General features: G+C 37.0%; 1 protein-coding gene across 2 annotated transcripts in view; it reads left to right on the forward strand.

Annotated features, from left to right (window-relative positions):
• Nucleotides 1-19,657, forward strand: part of EDEM3 (ER degradation enhancing alpha-mannosidase like protein 3) — a 28,361-nt gene extending 8,704 nt beyond the window's left edge. The window contains exons 8-21 of one of the 2 annotated variants that reach the window (XM_072420113.1): nucleotides 268-373; nucleotides 1,190-1,287; nucleotides 4,045-4,170; nucleotides 4,966-5,049; nucleotides 6,962-7,045; nucleotides 7,130-7,254; nucleotides 8,107-8,272; nucleotides 11,007-11,161; nucleotides 11,318-11,471; nucleotides 12,747-12,941; nucleotides 13,541-13,706; nucleotides 14,825-15,010; nucleotides 17,240-17,287; nucleotides 19,195-19,657. In XM_072420113.1, the coding sequence (XP_072276214.1) occupies nucleotides 268-373; nucleotides 1,190-1,287; nucleotides 4,045-4,170; nucleotides 4,966-5,049; nucleotides 6,962-7,045; nucleotides 7,130-7,254; nucleotides 8,107-8,272; nucleotides 11,007-11,161; nucleotides 11,318-11,471; nucleotides 12,747-12,941; nucleotides 13,541-13,706; nucleotides 14,825-15,010; nucleotides 17,240-17,287; nucleotides 19,195-19,556 (2,055 nt within the window). In that variant the 3' untranslated portion in view covers nucleotides 19,557-19,657. The remainder of the gene's footprint in view (nucleotides 1-267; nucleotides 374-1,189; nucleotides 1,288-4,044; nucleotides 4,171-4,965; nucleotides 5,050-6,961; nucleotides 7,046-7,129; nucleotides 7,255-8,106; nucleotides 8,273-11,006; nucleotides 11,162-11,317; nucleotides 11,472-12,746; nucleotides 12,942-13,540; nucleotides 13,707-14,824; nucleotides 15,011-17,239; nucleotides 17,288-19,194) is intronic. The other variant, XM_072420114.1, reaches the window with a different exon arrangement.
• Nucleotides 19,658-19,853: the final 196 nt, after the last annotated feature.

The following is a 19,853-nucleotide window of genomic DNA, read 5'->3' on the forward strand; positions in this document are numbered from 1 at the left end:
CTTCCCAATGAGCATATGTATTTTTTTAATGCAGAATATGGGATCACTGAAAACAAGCTATAGTAATCTCAGTTTTAAAATGTCTGCAACAAACTGAACAAATTAGAGCAAGTCCATCAGAAATGGTGTGTGAGAGTGGAAAGCTTTACTCCTTCCCTGTTATGATGTGTCACATAACTAATGGGTTATGTTATCTGTGGGTAAATATACGTGTTGACCTGATTTAGGTTTAACTGTAGGATGACTTCCTTTTGGTTACCTTAACAGGAACATGCACGAAAGGCACTAGATTTTCTGTGGGAGAAAAGGCAACGTAGTAGCAATTTGGTCGGTGTAACAATAAATATTCATACAGGAGACTGGGTACGCAAAGGTAAGTAAAACTATTTGCCATTAAATCTCAGATTGAAGATCAATGTTGCTCTTACAGAGTTATACACTGAAGAGATCATCACACTAAAATTGTATGATTTGTTTTTTGTTTTACCTGTTGCAGACTCTGATGTGTTAGCAGAAACATATTTTAAAATAAGTACATATTGTACAGACCCTTTTACAAATCACTTTTTCCCAGTAAAAATTTTTTATGTTAAAGAGTATATACAGAATGAGCAGCAGTATAACACATAATGTGCCAGTATTTAAAAGCGTAGAAATTGGCGTTATTTCCATTTAACACATAAGATTTTATTATATAGAGCAGCTTTTATCAACTTTTAACATGGGGCAAACCCTTAAAATAACTTTCAGGTGTTAGGGAACTGATATGAGTAAACTCACAGTATATTAGTGTGGTGGTCAGTTGGAAGAATGCCTCATACAATTGCTGACCTTTAGGAAGAATGTCACCCTTATAGACAAAATTTATGGTTAAACTGACCTGGGAGGCAATAATTGCTCTTTGCTCAAGGAACCCCTTGGAACCTCTGGAGGAACCCTGCTTGTATAGTATAGGTCATCAGTTACATTATTAGAATATACATACATACCAGTCATTTGCCTCCGGTATATTAACATAGAAGTAAAGCATTTTTTTTCCTTCGAAGCTGCATCTTAGACATTTATTGATGCATCAGATTAAGCAAGGATTCATTACATGATGGTCTTATGGTTTATGGGCGGTGGATATTGATCTATTGTCTACACCATATTTTTCATGTGTCTATAAAAATGTATTTTCTCTTTCAAGACAGCGGTGTGGGTGCAGGAATAGATTCTTACTATGAATATTTACTGAAGGCCTACGTACTCCTTGGTGATGACAGCTATTTGGAAAGATTTAATACAGTAGGTGGAAGAACTATTTAAATTCTTCAATGTATACGAAGTAACAAGAATATATGATACTAAAGGTTTTACATGTACTTCAGCTCAGTAGGTTTCTCCAGTTACAGGCACCTTAATAATTTATATATGTAGCTAGACTGCTTAAGGTAATAATGGGTCTCATTTCCTAAACTTGCCATTGTTGTTCAGACAGAGGTCCCACTCCTTTTTATATAGGATGCTATTTGCAATATCTCCTTCAGAAAGTTAAACTCTTTGACCTAGAACAAGCATTGCAATATGGAGTTCTGAAATTTTCTTACCTTTTATTTACTAACCTCTGTTTTTAGTAACCTCTGGGACTGAAGTGACATTTACGAAAACAAAAAATTTATTTTGGTCAAGGATAAGTGAAAAACTGTGTATCTATAGCGCAAGCAGGAATTTGTATGTGCATACACACAGGTGTAATTGTCCTCCTGCTATCCTAACCTTTAGGGCTCATTCACACGTATGCTGCTTCATAGTACAGTATTTTGCCTAATGCACACCATCATACAGCTCGGTGCAGTGTAAAAGGTGCTTTGGGGTGCTCTTCAGAATACAATGGCCCCTCAATGCACCAGTGTGTGAGATGCAAACTGGCTACTGGTCCTGCATTTTAGGCAATGTTGTGTGAGTCTTCAAGGAGTACTGTAGAGAAGAGGCTGGGGTGGGGTGGGGGTTAACTGGTTCTTTGAGGAGGAGCTTGCAGGTGCAAGGGATAAGGTAAGTAAAAATGCTTTTTACTTTTTTCAACCCTTTGCAAAAACATTTAAAGACCAACCTAACCTAAAGCTGAACAAGGTCAATCCTAATAGCAATTGGGGAATTAGGTGAATTAACTGTGAATAGAAATAAAGATGTAGGCGGAATATCTGTTTCAAGGGCCAATAGTATTGCACACTGCCTTACATCTATTTCCTCTAATCTCTGAAATCAGACAGTCAATAATATGTAACCACGTACCACTGAAAATTTGAACAACAATAGATGGTTGATTACATTTTTCAGAATGCCTGAATTGCAGTGGAAACCATGTGTAAATAGGGGCAGGACTTGTAGTCAAGCACAGCTAAGGAGAATGGTGGATTGGGGCAGATTTTTTGGGGGAATGATGGGGAAAGTGAAGGATAAGTAGTGTAAAGGTTCTTGACATAATGAAGGAAGATGCTGTTTCAGGTGAAGCTGTGGAAGCAAGGAGTGTGCAAGTATCTTCTAGATGAGTTTTAGATTATTACGCTCCTCTTCCCCAATGAACACATTTTTGATAAGACTACTATATACAACAATTTACTTTGTTCAATTTTACGTTTAGTTGGGGTTTAACCCCACTAAGTTAGGGATGCACTACAGGGTTAGTTTTTTTTTTTCTGGCCTGGGCTCTTATAGCCAGTAGTACACAAAACTCTTAAAGGAAGCCTATACTAGGAGAAACACTTGATGACTCTAATATTGTTTATTGTCTGAAAAACCCAATTGCCTGGTGGCAAGCATTTGGTTTTGGAAAATGGAGGTCAGAAATTTGGAGGTCATAAATGTGCTTACTTGTTTAAATCTCAACTTTAGTAGAGATGTAGAAAGTAGTGAAGTCATTGAATCTGAAATAATAGCCATGATACTTATATATGACTGATCAGCACTGCCAGCCTTATTGCCATTTTTACTACAGATTTTCTTTAAAGTATTTCATGGCAGAGTATGTCTTACAGAAGGCATGCACATTACCTGTCCCTAGATATAATATGCCACCACATGAGTTGTACAATGCGTCTTTTGAAGCACTTTTAGGCAGGCCTTGCCATTTTTGGCCTGGTTGGGGCTCTAATGTTCTGCCTGTAATACCTTCTGAATCATTGACCTAGTATGAGTATGCGGCTCAGGTATTCAGATAATTGTCAAACAAGGTGTCACGTAGTTATCTGAATGCTTGCTTTAGGGGTGTGGCTGAAACTATTGAAGAAAAACAGATCGCCCTTATACCCAAGCAATTATTATTCTTTTGAATGAGTTCAGTTATGGCAGCTTACATATCCTACCATTGGTAGGCCCACCTAAATAGTGACACCTTCTCACATTTGTGGGTGTTAAAAAAAAAAAAAAAAAATTGGTTCCAGAAACATATGCAGTCCACATAATCAAACTACCTTGGGGATGACTGTTCTCCAATGGAAAGGTTTGTTTCTGATTGCTCAAAGTTTTATCTGAAGGTATCGATTAATCTGGTCAGTGATCATCATTCCAAGGACCGCATCGTACAGTGGTGAACACAAAGTATTATCTCCAATATGTTGGTAAAATATATAAAATATGAGATTGTGTAAAATAATTTAGTAACACATCAAAACTGTGTTCATCCTCAAAATGGCGATACCCAAAAATTTTCATGATATATGCCTCCTCTTTACAAACTTTTGACACCCCTTATATCCCCCCCATTGGAATTTTTTTAATCTTTTCCTTCATCTGATGTCTTTCTAGTTTTCTTGTCCATTGCGGGCCCATTGGCACGGAAAAATGTTCCTTATGTTCCCACATTTTTTTTTTTTTATAAGAATAAATAAGTGGTGGGTTGTCCATAGATCTTCAAATTGTTTCTGATGTTCTAAGTGGCAACCATTTAAATGATTTTCATTGGAAAACAACTGAGTTTTTATTTTACCCATGCTGTATACATTTTTTTTGGCGCTATATAAATCCTGTTTAATAATAATCTTAAACTGCTCTTTCATTATACAGCATTATGATGCCATTATGCGATACATTAGCCAGCCCCCACTTCTTCTTGATGTACACATACACAAACCAATGCTTACTGCTCGTACCTGGATGGATTCTCTGCTTGCATTTTTTCCTGGCCTTCAGGTAGGAATCTACAATATCTATGATGTGAATTGTATTATATAGTGATTAATGATTTAGAATTATGTGCCAAGATTGCTTTAATCTTATCTGATGCAAATAAATGCAGATGATAAATGGAACTGTTGGTATGTGGAGATGATTATCTTCACCAGAAATAAAGCTTTTTTCACTGTTGTATTACCTACCTTGTCCTGTAATGGATTTATGTGCCTAAAGAAGAACATTGTCTCTGACTTATTTCCTGCACAATTGTACAGGCTCCTTTAGATTAAACTTCTGTTAGTCAATCCACTGGTAAATAAATAGACTCTTAGAGCCTATTTACTCACTAGACTGTTTCTTAAATACATCCTAAAATTAAGAAGCTACCTGTTTAGAAGCAAATAAATACCTTTCATACTGCAGAGGTCCATGGATCAGCACATCTGCTGAATCTGTTATAAGGGGCCTACTCTGCATTTTGGAATTTGCTATATATTTTACAGTTTAGAGAATGCAAAAGAAGTTAATAGAACAAGCAGAGCTTACATTGGGCAGTTACGTCTGGAAAGGGAAAATAAACGCCAAATGTTTTCTTTATAACTCTGATACCCCTTTTGAGTATTGACCCAACAATTTTCCTTTCTAATCCTTTAATTGTAAGCTTTTATTTCAGTGATAACATTAATCAATGACTACATAAATTTTATATTCATTTTGGGAGGTATAATATTGTTTCCTTTTTAAGATTCTGATTGTTTTCTTTTAGTGTTTGATTAAGGAAGTTTGTATTTATCTGTGTGTATTGTTTGTAAGGTTTTGAAAGGAGATATAAGACCTGCTATAGAAACTCATGAAATGTTATATCAAGTCATCAAGAAACATAATTTCCTGCCAGAGGTAAGAAAATGTTTTCATTCTGCTACATTTTATTTGTTAAGAATATTTGATATTATTATTTTACTTCCTTCAGCCTAAAATATGGTTTAGATCAAACTTCTGGGTGTTGGTTGTTGACCATATTTTTTCTGAGACTGTAATGAATGGGAAAGACAGTTCTGGCTCTCAGTATTCCAAAAACAAGACTATGGTATCAATGTGCTCGTTTTGCTTGCTTGCTACCTACTTTTTTTTATAGGGTGGTGAAATTCCAGACTTGCGCCCTGGGTAATGTTGGGATTCCAACAATAGGATGTTAACCTTTTGTCTGAAAGGTCAAATGTTTAGACCTGTGGTCATTCCTGGCAAGTGCCAGGGGCATGATAGTGGGAATACCTCCTCATGCATGCTTAGTAAATTCAGCCTCCATATTTGCTATTGAGTATGTTGGGACCAACAGAAAGGTGGGTGAACAGGAAGAGGTGAACTACACTGCATCTCTGATTGTTCACATACCCATTCCACCAGTTTATAGAATATGTTAATCAAAGTTGCTGTTGACACATGTTCATGTTTACCTTTAATGACCTGGCTTTAACTTTTTACGTAATTTTTTATTAAAGATTTTAACATATACAAGTATACAACAATGCAGAATCACAAAAAAAAACATTATGAAGTACATACAAAACCTCAGGAACAAAGACAAGATTACAAATTCACCTGTGTTGTTCTAAACCAGGTGTAGGCAACTCTGGCCTTTAGGCCAGGCACAGCCTAGCCAGCAGTCCTTTCCGGCCTAATGCCCCCCTGGTCGATCCGGCCTAATCCTGGCTGGCAGGGGTCGGCAACCTGGGGCTCCTGAACCTCCTTGTTATGCCTTTCTTCCCTATTTACCGTGGCCGGGGTTAACACTTACGCCGCCGGGGTAAGGGGACATTCCCTCTCCTCTGTATGCATTGTGGGGGAGAGGGATTTCCTTTCAGGGACGTTCCCTCTCCCCCTCGGTATGCATTGCAGGGGAGAGGGATTTCCCTTCTGGGCATTCCTGGGGGTGGGGGTAGCCATCAGCACAGAACTCGAGGGAGAGTCCAGCCTAGTGTGCCTTCTTGACCTCCTTAAGTGGCCTAGTAGCCAAAAAAATTTGCTGGCCCTTGTTCTAAACCTTCGTATTTATTATATGAATACACAATCAGTACTTATCTAGCATCAAGTAAAACAAATGAGCACTCTTAAATAAATGCCTTTGCAAGATCAAAAAAAAGAAAGGAAGGAAAAAGAAGAAAAGACGAGAACAGGAAGAAGTCCAAGATCTCACTACGGAAACAACTAGTCCAGCCATCCATATGTACGGTTCATATGAGCAACTATATAATTCCAGTAGCTGTTGCTTCATCCCATGGGGCCCAAATTTCCTTAAATTTCTCCAGTTTGTTATTGAGCCTAGCAGATAGATTTTCCATCAGCTGAATATCCCCTACACGTGTTCTCAATTCCACAACAAAGGGTTGAGTGGGTGATATCCAATGCACCGAGGTGAGGCATCTGGCCGCCGTAAGAATATGCGTCAAAAGAGTCTTCCTCAGTTTAGAAAGTAAAAGCCTTTTCTAATGTAGTGTAAGGCCTTTCGCATTCAGTGCAACACTACACCGTTCTTTCTGTCAGTGTAAAAAAAAAAAAAAAACGTTTTAATTAGTCATTAATTTAACTTTGTCCATTATTGTGCTTAATAAATGGGTTTATTTTGTTTTTTTAAATTATTTAAAGCAAAATTATAATTGTGGTGCAGCCACACCACTGCTTCTCGAGTGAACCCCTCAATGTTGTTTTATGTTTGTGGCCTATGTTTTTGAAGATATTTTGACTCCTTTTTGGCAATTGTTTACAGATTTATTTATTTTGTGTTTGAATTTGAATAAAAAATTTGTTTCAGGCCTTCACAACTGATTTCCGGGTACACTGGGCACAGCATCCATTAAGACCTGAATTTGCAGAGAGTACTTATTTCTTGTATAAGGTAAGATTTCTGGGAAATATTTGTATTCTTTTAATTTTTTTAGTTTTGTACTTGTGAATGACGTGTTCACTTAATCTATAACAGGCAACTGGGGATCCATACTATTTAGAAGTGGGAAGAACAATTATTGAAAATTTGAATAAATATGCTCGTGTTCCATGTGGGTTTGCAGCTGTTAAAGATGTGCGTACAGGGAGTCATGAAGACAGGTATGCTATAGTTGTGGTATATTGTTTCTTTTTTGTTTTAGAATATATATGAAGAATGGTGCTAATATATCAGTTATTGTAAGCAAACTCATAAACAAAATGAGTATGTTGTGATGGATGATGATAGATTTTTTAGTATCATGACACGAGAAGTATATAGTGTGCTTATGTTATCGGCAACCATGTGTGTAAACATCTAGCATTTTTTGTGCATGTATAATATACGTTCTCTGATAATAAATCTGCCAGTAACTCTCTCTGGTTTCTATTCCTTTTTTTTTTTTTTTTTTTTTTTTTTAACCTTCTTTTAACAAAATAAGGGCAAATATACATAAATATCTCGGATAAAATAAAATTGACATTTTNTGATAATAAATCTGCCAGTAACTCTCTCTGGTTTCTTTTTTTTTTTTTTTTTTTTTTATGTTATTTCCCATTTCAGATTTACTTTTGTGGTTCCCTAGATAAATATCTCGGATAAAATAAAATTGACATTTTTAATTGGTGGCTTTATATTAAAATAACATTTTCTATTTGTGCGCTCACATAAAAATATTCTCCACCTATCTATGTTTCAGTAAATCGCATTTTCTTTGTTTGTAAAGTAACTTTGGCACATTCTGCCTATTTCTATTCTTGGGCTTATTCTGTAAACCTGAGTAAAGAACAGCGATAATGTGAATTTTTAGGCAACAAAAAAGATTTCAGTTTATTCATATCATGTAAATAAATTGGATTTTGACAGCATGAGGTTTCCAGCTACAATTGACACAATGTTTTGCTGTGTGAAGGTATATAAATTTAAACAAGACCTTTAAAAAAAAATGTATAATATCATTTTTTGTTTTCAAGGATGGATTCCTTTTTCCTGGCAGAGATGTTTAAATATCTGTATTTGCTGTTCTCTGAGAGGGAGGATCTTATATTCGATATAGAAGATTACATTTTCACCACAGAAGCACATCTCCTGCCACTTTGGCTGTCTACAACAAACCACTCAAAACTGAAGAAAAACACAGTATGTATTCATTTTTTTCATTGGTCGTTTTAACATAAGTCCAATCTTTGTGTAAACCCCCAAAAAGTTAATGTTAGGCTTAAGGATTGGATACGTTATAGTGAATGTTATGGTAAGATTTAGGAACAGATGTATTAACTGTTAGTGAGAACATTATTTGTTTCCTAACTCCAGTTAAGAATATAATAAAGGTTAGAGTTAAGCTAAGCAATATAATTTTGATTAAGGTTTAAATGCTTTTAATCATTGTAGGTGTTATGTAGGATTTCAGTTGACAAATACAGAGTTTTGATAAGACAAAAAGATCAGCGTTAGGATGTACTTGAGTATTAGGGCCAGACTTTTTCTTTGTGTCAAAAGCTGCATAGTACTAATGTGTAGCTTTCTATGAAATATGCTGCATGCTGGATCTTTTTCTTCCATTGATCACTCCTTTAACGTAATGTCAGGCGATTCACTTGTTTATTTTTTTCTTTTTTGTACCAGTAGATCATCACGGGTAGTTTTCTTAAAAAATCCATTGAAACAGGGAACCAGTGTTAACAGTGTAGCTCAGTGTTTCTCAACCAAGGTTTTGTGGAACCCTAGGGTTCCTCCAGGGGTTGTTAGGGGCTCTTTGAGCAATGAGCAATTTTGACTCTCAGGTCGGTTTAAATGACTCTGACTATTTTAACATTTTGGTAAAGGTTCAGAAAGGCTGATGTATTGAAAAGATTTTGCCGGTTCTTACAGCTTTTTGAATCACTAGTAAGACATTTAAAAAAAATGGCTCTATAAAATCAGTTTGATAAAAATATGATTACGATTTGTTTAGGAATAAAAATTTAATGTAATTCAAATAATATCAACAAGCATATATCAACTTTAGCTGCATGCACACATTAAATTATTGCCATTGGAAAACATAATTCGCGTCGTTCTGTTCTATGGAGGGGGAAGAACGAGCAAGCAGCACTCCCTTAAGCTGCAGTGCGGTCATTCATAATCTGTCAATCATGGATCCTTTAGGACACATGTCAGATTCTCACCAGAGATGAGCACGACTATTTCCACCTGATGTGTGTGTATATACCCTTACAAACAGAAGCTGTCTATAAACAGTGGATGCCCCTTGTCAATGACATTTGTAATAGAAACACACAAAATAAAAATTACCTGAAAATGTACAGTATATTATATTTTTTAAGATATTTAAAAGTACAAAATTATATCTAATTTCACTCTTTTATTATATAATAACACTATTAAGTATCTAAATTCACAATCCAAATTACACAAATTTGCTTAACTGACACTAATTGCTAGTAACCCAAACAAGACAAGATCTTCCAGTTTTCCATCGTGACTTTGTACAAAATATCTACTAAACTTTCTTATTATATTATGCAAAGTCTTAAAGAATGTGGGATTTGTCTTACATTCTATGTAGCTTAATTACGTTGTTAACCATATAGGTAAGTGGAACAATTACACCAGAACCCCAGTCTAACCTCCAGCCCTGTATGTTGTTATTTCATAACGCACAGTGAGCTTCTCATCGTGTGCATCAGAAGCTGCTGCAAGATTTATCGAACTTGACCGGCTTTTCTGGCTGTAGGATGTTCATTTTTTTCTATTCCTTTCCTCAGATCCACTGTCCTCTCCACCCATTTCATTCTTTATATTTTATTCATAGTGATTACCATGTTAAATGTTCTCCAAAAGATTTTACAGTATCATGACTACCAGTCCACAATTTTCAATTTTCCTAACTTTCATGATGGTTTAGGAATGGGATTGGATCATATATTGGGCAGTGGATTTTGTTCAGCCTGGAAAACTTTTTTTTTTTTTTTTTTTTTTTTTGTATAATAAAAAAAAAAAAATAAGGCAAAATATATGTACATAATCTCACACATCAACCTGGTATATTGTTTGTTTTTTTTCTTTTAAACACTTTCATAAATAGGTCAGGACATCAAATTTAATTATGTACAAAAATCATTAAAATACTCTATCTAGTGACTCTTTTATTGGTCTTGGCTTATTATAACCTAAAATGAACTGAAACATATGACTTCTAAAGAGCATTTTATACTTGGTGCCTGTCCTGGATACGTATTATTCTATCTTTGAATCTGATGAATTTGTAATATTTTTAATCTTTATAGGACAAAAGCAGCAGTTAAGAAAGTTTCAACAGTGAATTTGTTTTACACTTTTTTTGTTCTGATCATAGACTAAATTCAAAGAAGAAACCCGAAATACATCTTTTGATGACAAAAAAAAGCTGTTATTGTCGCAGGAAAGGATAAACCCAAATACTTTATAGAAAAGGGATTATACGCCCTTTCAAATAAAGTAAAAATTAGCTTGTTAACCCCCCTCCACTTCTGTCTTTTATCGCCATGTAATGGAAGGGACACAAAGGGGTTAACTGAGATCCTGTACAAAAGTCAAGGGCAGTTCTGTATTGTGTTGGCCACATATGCACTGAAGTCATCTGATTCTAGTATCCTGACTCCCCTGCTTACTTTGTTAGTGTTCTGTATCTGATCCAATAAATTATACTTTCCTTTTGATTGTGTGCATGCTTGTCTCTGACTTTTCTGGTTTTGTTTCCAATGTAGTATCCTTGTTGTTTTGAGAAGGCTACATTCCATTGCTAATCACTTGGTTGATGCTAACAAATAGTAATGTTCTTACTCTGTGAAAACAAGGCTGTTTTAAATATAATATCTGTACTTGCTTGCAGACTACACAGTATACGGAGCTTGATGACAGCAACTTCGATTGGTCTTGTCCAAATACACAAATCCTTTTCCGTAATGACCCCTTGTACGCTCAGAGTATCCGCGAACCCTTTAAAAATGTGGTTGACAAGAACTGTCCTCGTGCTACTTCAGGATTGTAAGTTTTATTTGTACTAATTATTAATGACTCTTGCGTTATGATGCATAACCCCATCCAAGTCTTAGAGATCATATTACATAAATATATTCCTGAATAATGAGTTTCTTTGTGTGTATGATTTAGTAAAACAATACTGTTTTTTTTTCCCCCAAGGAACGAACTTTCTGGTAATAGGAACAGACCACCATTGCGTGCTAGGGATTTCATGGCCAGTAACCCTGAACATTTGGAGATCCTGAAGAAAATGGGAGTGAGTCTCATTCACCTGAAGGATGGAAGAGTTCAACTAGTCCAACATGCCAATCAAGTAAGCAGAATGTACCTATTTCTTCTGTTAAGACAGGAGGTTTTTGGCAGGGGGACTCCTGCACTTCACTGCTGTCAAGCAATCCTCAACCACTTCAAAGCCCTGGTTATCATTGAAATGAATTGGAGCGGTTAAAACCCTTTTTTGTATGGTTGCAGTGCAGGATATTTTATCTACTTCCAACCTCTTCAGCAACTGCCTGTCAAATATTCTGTGGTATGCTTCTGGATGTCTAGCAATGGAAAGTGTGTCCAGGAGTGGTTAACCTTGCTGTTAATAAAACTTAGCCTTGTTCATTAGGGACATCTGATACCTTTTGTGTTTTACTGCTATCATCAGGAGGATTAGATACTAACAAACAAAACACCATTCCTATCAGCCAGTTTGTCTTTGGTCTTCTAATTTTGTGATTTGTGATTTCTCATAGCTTTTCATGGGTTTCTTTTGTTACTCAAAAAGCCATAACACAGGACAGGAAAGCTTGTTATCACTTGATTATTGCACCGTTTGATTTAGCAGGTATCCTTCACCGCCCTGTGAGCTCTACATAGTTAGCATTTTTGTTTAATACTAGGAGTTCTGGTTGTTCTGACCCTGTGTTTGGCTTTCTTCAGAGCTGGATCTTCCATGCTCTGATCGTCAAATCTTTGCAGCTATTGCTGAAGGCATTGTTGTCAGGCAGACATGTGGTGGTGATTACCTTGCTTTGTTTGGAACATTCCTGCCCATGTTGTCCCTTGGCTGGGTTTTGTGTTTCCTTGCTTAACATTTCCTTTGATGTTCAAGTTAAATTTTAAGCACTTTTTTTTCTCCCAGAAATTGATAGCATCTGATGGACTAGATGTTGCACACTTTTTTGTGAAGTGGTCTGTGCCATCTGACTAATCGATTTCCATTTGGAATATCCGTTGGACAGGTGCAAAACTTGTAGCTAGTTTTAGATGTAGATATGAAATAATGTTTCCATCTTATTTGGCTTCCTTTGACAGGTTCACAAATTAAACTTTACCTAAATATAATCTCACTTTTCTGAGTAATGTTAATAAAAGATGGCTGGTGCTGTTGTTACCTTTACAGCCTTGTATGGCCGGAGGCCTGTTAAGAACTTCCAGTTTCATTTATTGAATCTTGTTTTTTTCCTACCCTCCTTACAGCCTTATACCTCCTTCTACAAAAAAAAGGTTCCTACTATTACACATTTCCTAAATATATGTAAAAATTATTTTTAAACATGGGACATTTAGAGTGGCTTTAAGGTTGTTGTCTGTTTTCCAGGCAGCCAGCTCAGTAGATGCTGAAGATGGTTTACGTTTTATGCAAGAAATGATTGAACTCTCCAGCCAACAGCAGAAGGAGCAGCAGTTGCCACCACGTGCTGTTCAGATAGTTTCTCATCCATTTTATGGCAGAGTGGTTTTGACTGCAGGGCCTGCTCAGTTTGGAATGGATCTCTCCAAGAATGTTGCTGGGGTATGTGAGTACTGGTGTAAAATGATTGTTTTAGCAGCTGGCCTAAAGAAAACCATTCAAGAAAAAAATAGAGATTGCTGTTGGTTCTCATCTAAAAATAAAAAGAAATAATAGTTGTATGGCTGTTATGCTGGCCTACTGACTATTCTTTTTTTAAACTATAACCTGCAATCGTTATATCTTTTCTGGCTCAGACATAAAGGGTAAATAATGGAATCTGCAGTGACTGTATTTCTTCCACTGCTAATGTATTTACTGAAGTGTTTTCAAAGCTGTTGGAAAAGTGTTATTTTGAGATTAGCACTGAAACTAGAGAGCTTTTGTATGTAAATAAGAAAAGTTGGAATATTTTAAATGTATTGCAGTATCCAATAAGAAGTCCATCCACCACGTACATAGTAACCAAAATGCAAAAAAAGATTGCTTTTTACTTCACATTGATTTATAATCCGATAATTCTGATTTGAAGTTAAAGTCCTAAAAGCAAGCTAAAAAAATTTGCTGCAAATTAGAATACTTATAGGTGGATAGAATATGAATCTGTAATTTTTTTAATTAAACATTTTTGTAATGATTGGTTCTCTATCATATTTGCATAGACCCGGGGCTTTGTAGCCAAAGCAGAGCCTTACAGTGGCTGCTCAGAAATAACAAACTCAGAAAACATCAAAGGAAGAATTGCACTGATGCAGAGAGGTCAATGCATGTTCGCAGAGAAGGCTCGAAATGTACAGAAATCTGGAGCCATTGGAGGAATTGTTATTGGTGGGTACTTTGGAAAAAGTGACTGTTATCCTTTATTTACTTTGCTTGATTCCTTGACAATCCTTTTGTGTTCTTTTGTTCAAATGTGATCTTTCTTTATATATAGCTTTGTGTATGAAAACTTTAGGCGAAACTTCTGTCAGATACAAAACACCCACATTTAATCAGCTCTGCACTCAATAAATCTATATTAAAGCATGTATTACTGCAAGCGGTGTAAGTACCTAATTTCGACTTTTGTCAGCCATTTGTCTCTGTGCAGCAAATCTAAAATGCTGGAAGAGGAAGAAGCAGCACAAAGAACGAAACTGTTGAGCTTCAAATCAAGGAGCATGCTGATAGAATAGACGAGAGTGAAATCATGAGATCTTCAGCCCCCTGCTTCTCTTGTGACTGTCCAGTTGCAGGGTTAGAGGTGGAGAAGGGACACTGTTGTGCTGTGTTGAATGGCAAATTCATATAAATTGCAGGACTTAATGGATAGAAATAAAAATAATTTGGTAGATAACACTACTCCCTTATACATTCACTGGCCGGGCTCATTAAAGGTGGACAAGAGAAGATTTTTGGGACATTTGGTAAGATCAGAATTTGGCATCAACAACATAAAAGAATGGAACCATCCTGCTTTCTATTAACTGTTTAGGCTGGCTGTATTGGGCACCTTTGTACCAACTGAGCATTGTTTTGAATGTTAGGGCCTACCTGCGTATTGTCTGCCACATCCTTATATGCAAATCTTTTCTTTCTGGAGTACATGTGTGCCTAGTCCTGTCTTAATTTGTGTAATTTAGGTGCTCATCATAGGTGCAGGAGCACTAACTTTACTATGTCAGGGATTGGACTTCTCTATTCCACACACAATTCTGTGTAGATGTAGCTCTAAATTTTAAACTAGGTAAAAAATTACAAACCTAGTGTTTGCGATGTCAACATTAGCTGTTCACCATCTGTTTTTACTGATAATTTCAAAAGTAAAGCTGCTATGCTTCATTGCTAGCTGTAGCAGTTTACCCATTTTATGTCCTGGAATTATTCGAGTTGTTTACATCACACATTCTATTCTATTAAAGTTGTATACATTTTCCTTTTTATGTATGCTTATCTTTGTATTACAGATGACAATGAAGGGAGCAGCAGTGACACAGCTCCACTCTTTCAAATGGCTGGAGATGGGAAAAATACAGATGACATAACCATCCCTATGCTGTTCTTGTTCAGCAAGGAGGGAAATATCATTCTTGATGCAATACGTGAATACCAGGAAGTGGAGGTTCTCCTTTCTGATAAGGCTAAAGACAGAGGTAAAAGTTGTTGTTTTCATATGAAGTTTTATCTTCCATTACTAAAGAAACATAAACAATTCTACTTTATAAGTTTCATAATATAAACTTTTGGATGATTATATGATGTCGACAATCCTTGGGTTTTCTTATAACTTTATATAATTTTTTTTTTTTTGTTTTGTTTTTACATTACAATGATGTTGTCCTCTTTCTACATTTAGATACTGATTCAGAATTTGTTATTATCAGTATTTAACCTGGTTAGTAAAATGCCAAATTATAAATCAATTTAAACCCAGGATGGTGCATGATCTAACCACTTGTCGGCAGTCATCCCATTGTCCACACACAGTATGTTAGAACTTTTTATTGATAAACTGACAGATGAAAAATGAAGATTTATGGAAACACAAGTGGTGGTGTTTTTTTTTTTTTTTTCATCCAGAGCTAAATAGCCACAGGTATTTATAATGGTAAAATTATGCTAAATGTAATATATCATACAGTGAGGGAAAGAAGTATTTGATCTCCTGCTGATTTTGTACATTTGCCCTCTGACAAAAAAAAAAAACGACCATATATCTATATTTGTAATGGTAAGTTTAGGTTTATTTAGAGAGACAGAAAAACCACAAAAGAACCCTCAGAAACCCAGTGTTTAAAAGTCAGATCTTGATGTGCATTGTAAAGAGTGAAATAAGTATTTGATCCCTTTGCAAAAGATGACTGCAGATCCTCTCCACGTCAGTAAGGTTTCGAGGCTGATGTTTGGCAACTCGAACCTTCAGCTCCCTCCACCGATTTTGTATGGGATTAGGGTCTGGAGACTGGCTTGGCTACTCCAGGACCTTCATGTGCTTCTTGAGCCACTCCTTTGTTACCTTGGCCGTGTGTTTTGGGTCATTGTCATGCTGGAATACCCATCCACGACCCATTTTCAATGCCCTGGCTGAGGGAAGGAAGTGCTCACCCAAGATTTGATGCTACATGGCCCTGTCCATTGTCCCTTAGATGCGGTGAAGGTGTCCTGTCCACTTAGCAGAAAAACACCCCCAGAGCATAATGTGTCCACCTCCATGTTTAACGGTGGGGATGGTGTTTTTGGGGTCATAGGCAGCATTCCTCCTCCAAACACAGCGAGTTGAGTTGATGCCAAAGAGCTCAATATTGGTCTCATCTGACTACAACACTTTCACCCAGTTCTCCTCTGGATCATTCAGATGTTCATTGGCAAACTGCAGACAGGCCTGTACATGTGCTGTCTTGAGCAGCAGGACCTTGCGGGCTCTGCAAGATTTCAGGCCTTCACGGCGCAGTGTGTTACCAATTGTTTTCTTGATGACTATGGTCCCAGCTGCCCTGAGATCATTGACAAATACCCCCCGAGTAGTTCTGGGTAGCTCTGTCACTGCTGTCCTGATCTTTGCAACTCCACAAGGGGAGATCTGACATGGAGCCCCAGACTAAGGGAGAATGTCAGGTAATTTGTTTTTTTTCCATTTGCTCATTATCGTGCCAAATGTTGTCACCTTCTCACCAAGCTGCTTGGCGATAGTCTTGTAGCCCAGTCCAGCCTTGTGTAGGTCTACAATCTTGTCCCTGACATCCTTGGACAGCTCTTTGGTCTTGGCCATGGTGGCTAGTTTGGAATCTGATTGAATGATTGCTTCTGTGGACAGGTGTCTTATATACATGTACTGTAACAAGCCTGGTTTAGGAGCACTCTCTTACAAAGGGTGCTGCTAATCTCAGCTCATTACCTGCATACAGTGAAGACACCTGGGAGCCTGAAATCTTGCTGGTTGATAGGGCATCAAATACTTTTTTCACTCATTACAATGCACATCAAGCGCTAACAGTTGAGCACTGGGGTTTTTAGGGTTATTTTGTGGTTATTCTGCCTCTCACAGCTACAATAAACCTACCATTACAATTATAGACTGGTCATTTCTTTGTCAGAGGGCAAATGTACAAAATCAGAAGGGGGATCAAATACTTCTTTCCCTCACTAATTATCACAATAACACAGTTGTGTTGTAATCTAGGACTGTCTGTTGGTGGTCACTTCTTTTCCGCCTCCAACATAATTCCTTATCACAATATCCTGAAGCCAACAATGGATATTATGTGCAACCCATTGGTACATGTTTAACCTGTGAAAAATACTGTTATCGTAAATAACAGTGAAAATGTATATCTTTATCTTATGTTTTCCCTTCTTTACTTTTGCTTCCCCTGGAATTTCAGCCACCATATTTAAAGGTAAAATTGTCCCAAACTACATTATTGATGGAAGTAAGTATCGCCATCTAACAAGGCATTTTAGTATATGTGTATATTAAAAGGAACTTGTTTTAGGAACGTTAAAGCTTTGAATACTCAGGGAAACGGTTAGAAACCCTGTTAGTTATTTTTATTGAAATCTCCCATCTCGGTGGGTTCACTCACACTTCCTGCTTTGGTGACTCTTCCTCTCAGGCTACTGCCTATTAAACATTTATGTCTGGTCCGGAAAAAAAATGTGCTTATGTTTGGGTTACTCTGTTAGCTCGAAACTTTTGTAGTAAGCATTCAACTCTGCTGCAGTGAAGTGTTGTCAGCCTTGTCCAGATACTTCTTACGCCCCCCCCCCCTCACCTTATGGTATGTAGTCCAGCAGGGAACACTGATTAATACTGATTAAACTGCTTGAGATTTTTGTGTTATCAGCTCTGACAATAGTTTTTTTTGTTTTTTATTAATTCCTGTCTCGCCATACAAAAAACACTGTTATTTCTATTCTCACACCAGCATTCAAAGTAGTACCCAATATATATTTTGCATTCATCATGTAGGTGCATGGAATGTTTCATAACTGCATATAGGGATGTGGGCTTTTAAATTCTTAGTATATTTTTAATTTTGCTTTAATATTTTCACAAGTGGGCTGATAAGCCTCTTATGTGATAGTGTTGTGCAGTGACAAGTTCTCCTTATAGAGACATCAGTGGTCTGTAAGACCGTTAATATCTGCAATTTCCCTTGACGGACTGAGTATATCTATTTGTAAGCATTCTGTGTGCTGAGGAGCAATAGAACCAGGAGAGCTCTGCTAATCATAGAAGATAACTTATTTTAATATTCTGTGGTAAACCCACAGATAACCTACTTCATGCTCCTTTATGGTTACACTGCAATCCTTCACTCTATCTAGATAGGAATCCATGGTTGCCACCTATTGTTAGACTATTCTGCCATTGTTCATCTCCAATACATGGAGGATTAGAAGTTGGTTTTGGCTTCCAGTTCATCGCCCAGGAAGTGACAAGGACATTGAATTTTTGGCAAGATCAACATCTTAAAACTAAAACAAAAACCAATGCAGTCACCAAATAGAAGGACTGGTAATCTGCAATATATTTCACTGTTTGTAGTGTGTTATTCTTTAAGACATTGGGTTTTCTAGGCAGTCTCAAGGAGCTATATTAAAAAGTGCTCTCTAGAATATCTTTAGGTCATATCATATTTTTTTTTTTTTTTTTTTATCAGGTACATAGTTACCTGCTTAGCCACGAGTAGGTTTTGCTTTGCTTTGCTTTTTTTCAGTCATTTCATCATGTAAACCGGTGGTCCCCAACCCCCAGTCCGAGGCCCACTAGCTGCATGACATGGGGCCGTGCCTCTGGCCAGTATACCCACCAGCAGGGTCAGGAGAAGGACCCCGCTGGGGGGGGTGCACCAGCCAGGGCCGCGAACCATGTCTGCCAGGGACATTGCAGGCTCAGGGAAGTAGGCGGGTTGTGTCTCTGGACAAAACGGTGGGTTTTGGCATCATGACATCTCTCTGGGGAGAAGTTTCTTCCCCTTTAGGTGACACATGGCTCCCCGCGCATGAGCCATTCAGAGACCGTGCATTTAGTGGTCCGTGAGCCTCAAAAGGTTGGGGTCCATTGATATAAGCAACCTCCTTTAGAACCGCCACTTTGAATCTGTTACTTTGACTTTTTTAAAATTCCCAGAATTTACTTAGCTCACTTTTAGCTAACAAATTTTTACTTTCATTACTTGTAATTGATGAGTTTTGACAAATTGTCTTACTTGGTGATAGGGGAAAGTTATTAATCTGATCTTACTTATATTAATATATTAATTAAATTACTAATCTGGTATAGTTGCTGAAGGAAAAGTTTTGAATGAACATCTTTTTTTTTTTCTCTGTTTAGATTTAGAAGAGGAGAGTGGTACACAGAAAGCAACAGAAAATGACTCCCGAAAGGATTCTCAGACAGAAACTTCTGTATCTCAGCAGAATTTAGAAAATCAGAACTCTGAGGAAGAAACTGTATCTGAATCTTCCCAGTCCCAAAAAACTGACAGTTCTCTTCATCTTAAGAATGGAGATCACTTACCAGACAGTAAACCTGCCATCCCTGAAGATACTCAGGACACCGGAGATACAATTCCAAATCAAGAAAAATCTAAAACTGAGAGCTGGGACAAAAAAGTACAGCCGATAGAGTCCATTTTAGCAGATTGGAAGGAAGATATTGAAGCTTTCGAAATGATGGAGAAAGATGAACTATGACCAAAATAACTGAATACTGAACTCCTATGGAAATGGTATTAAAAGCCTTCCCTAAGGGAAAGAGCTTCATGTTAACATTGTACGTGAAGGATCATACCTAGCATTGTCTTCTGTGAGTTTTATTGGGTCCACCATCACCAAGGCATGACGGTTCCAAATGTTTTGATGGATCCACTGACTCTGAAAACTTCATAGATTATATGTAAAAGATCAAAAGTTCTATTTTTATGACCTGCCAAGTGCTTTGTTAAAGTAAGAAAGGGGATGCTTATAGCATTTTTGTCAGACATCTATTCT

Source organism: Pyxicephalus adspersus, chromosome 8, assembly GCF_032062135.1.
Source record: "Pyxicephalus adspersus chromosome 8, UCB_Pads_2.0, whole genome shotgun sequence".
NCBI classification, from domain to species: domain Eukaryota; kingdom Metazoa; phylum Chordata; class Amphibia; order Anura; family Pyxicephalidae; genus Pyxicephalus; species Pyxicephalus adspersus.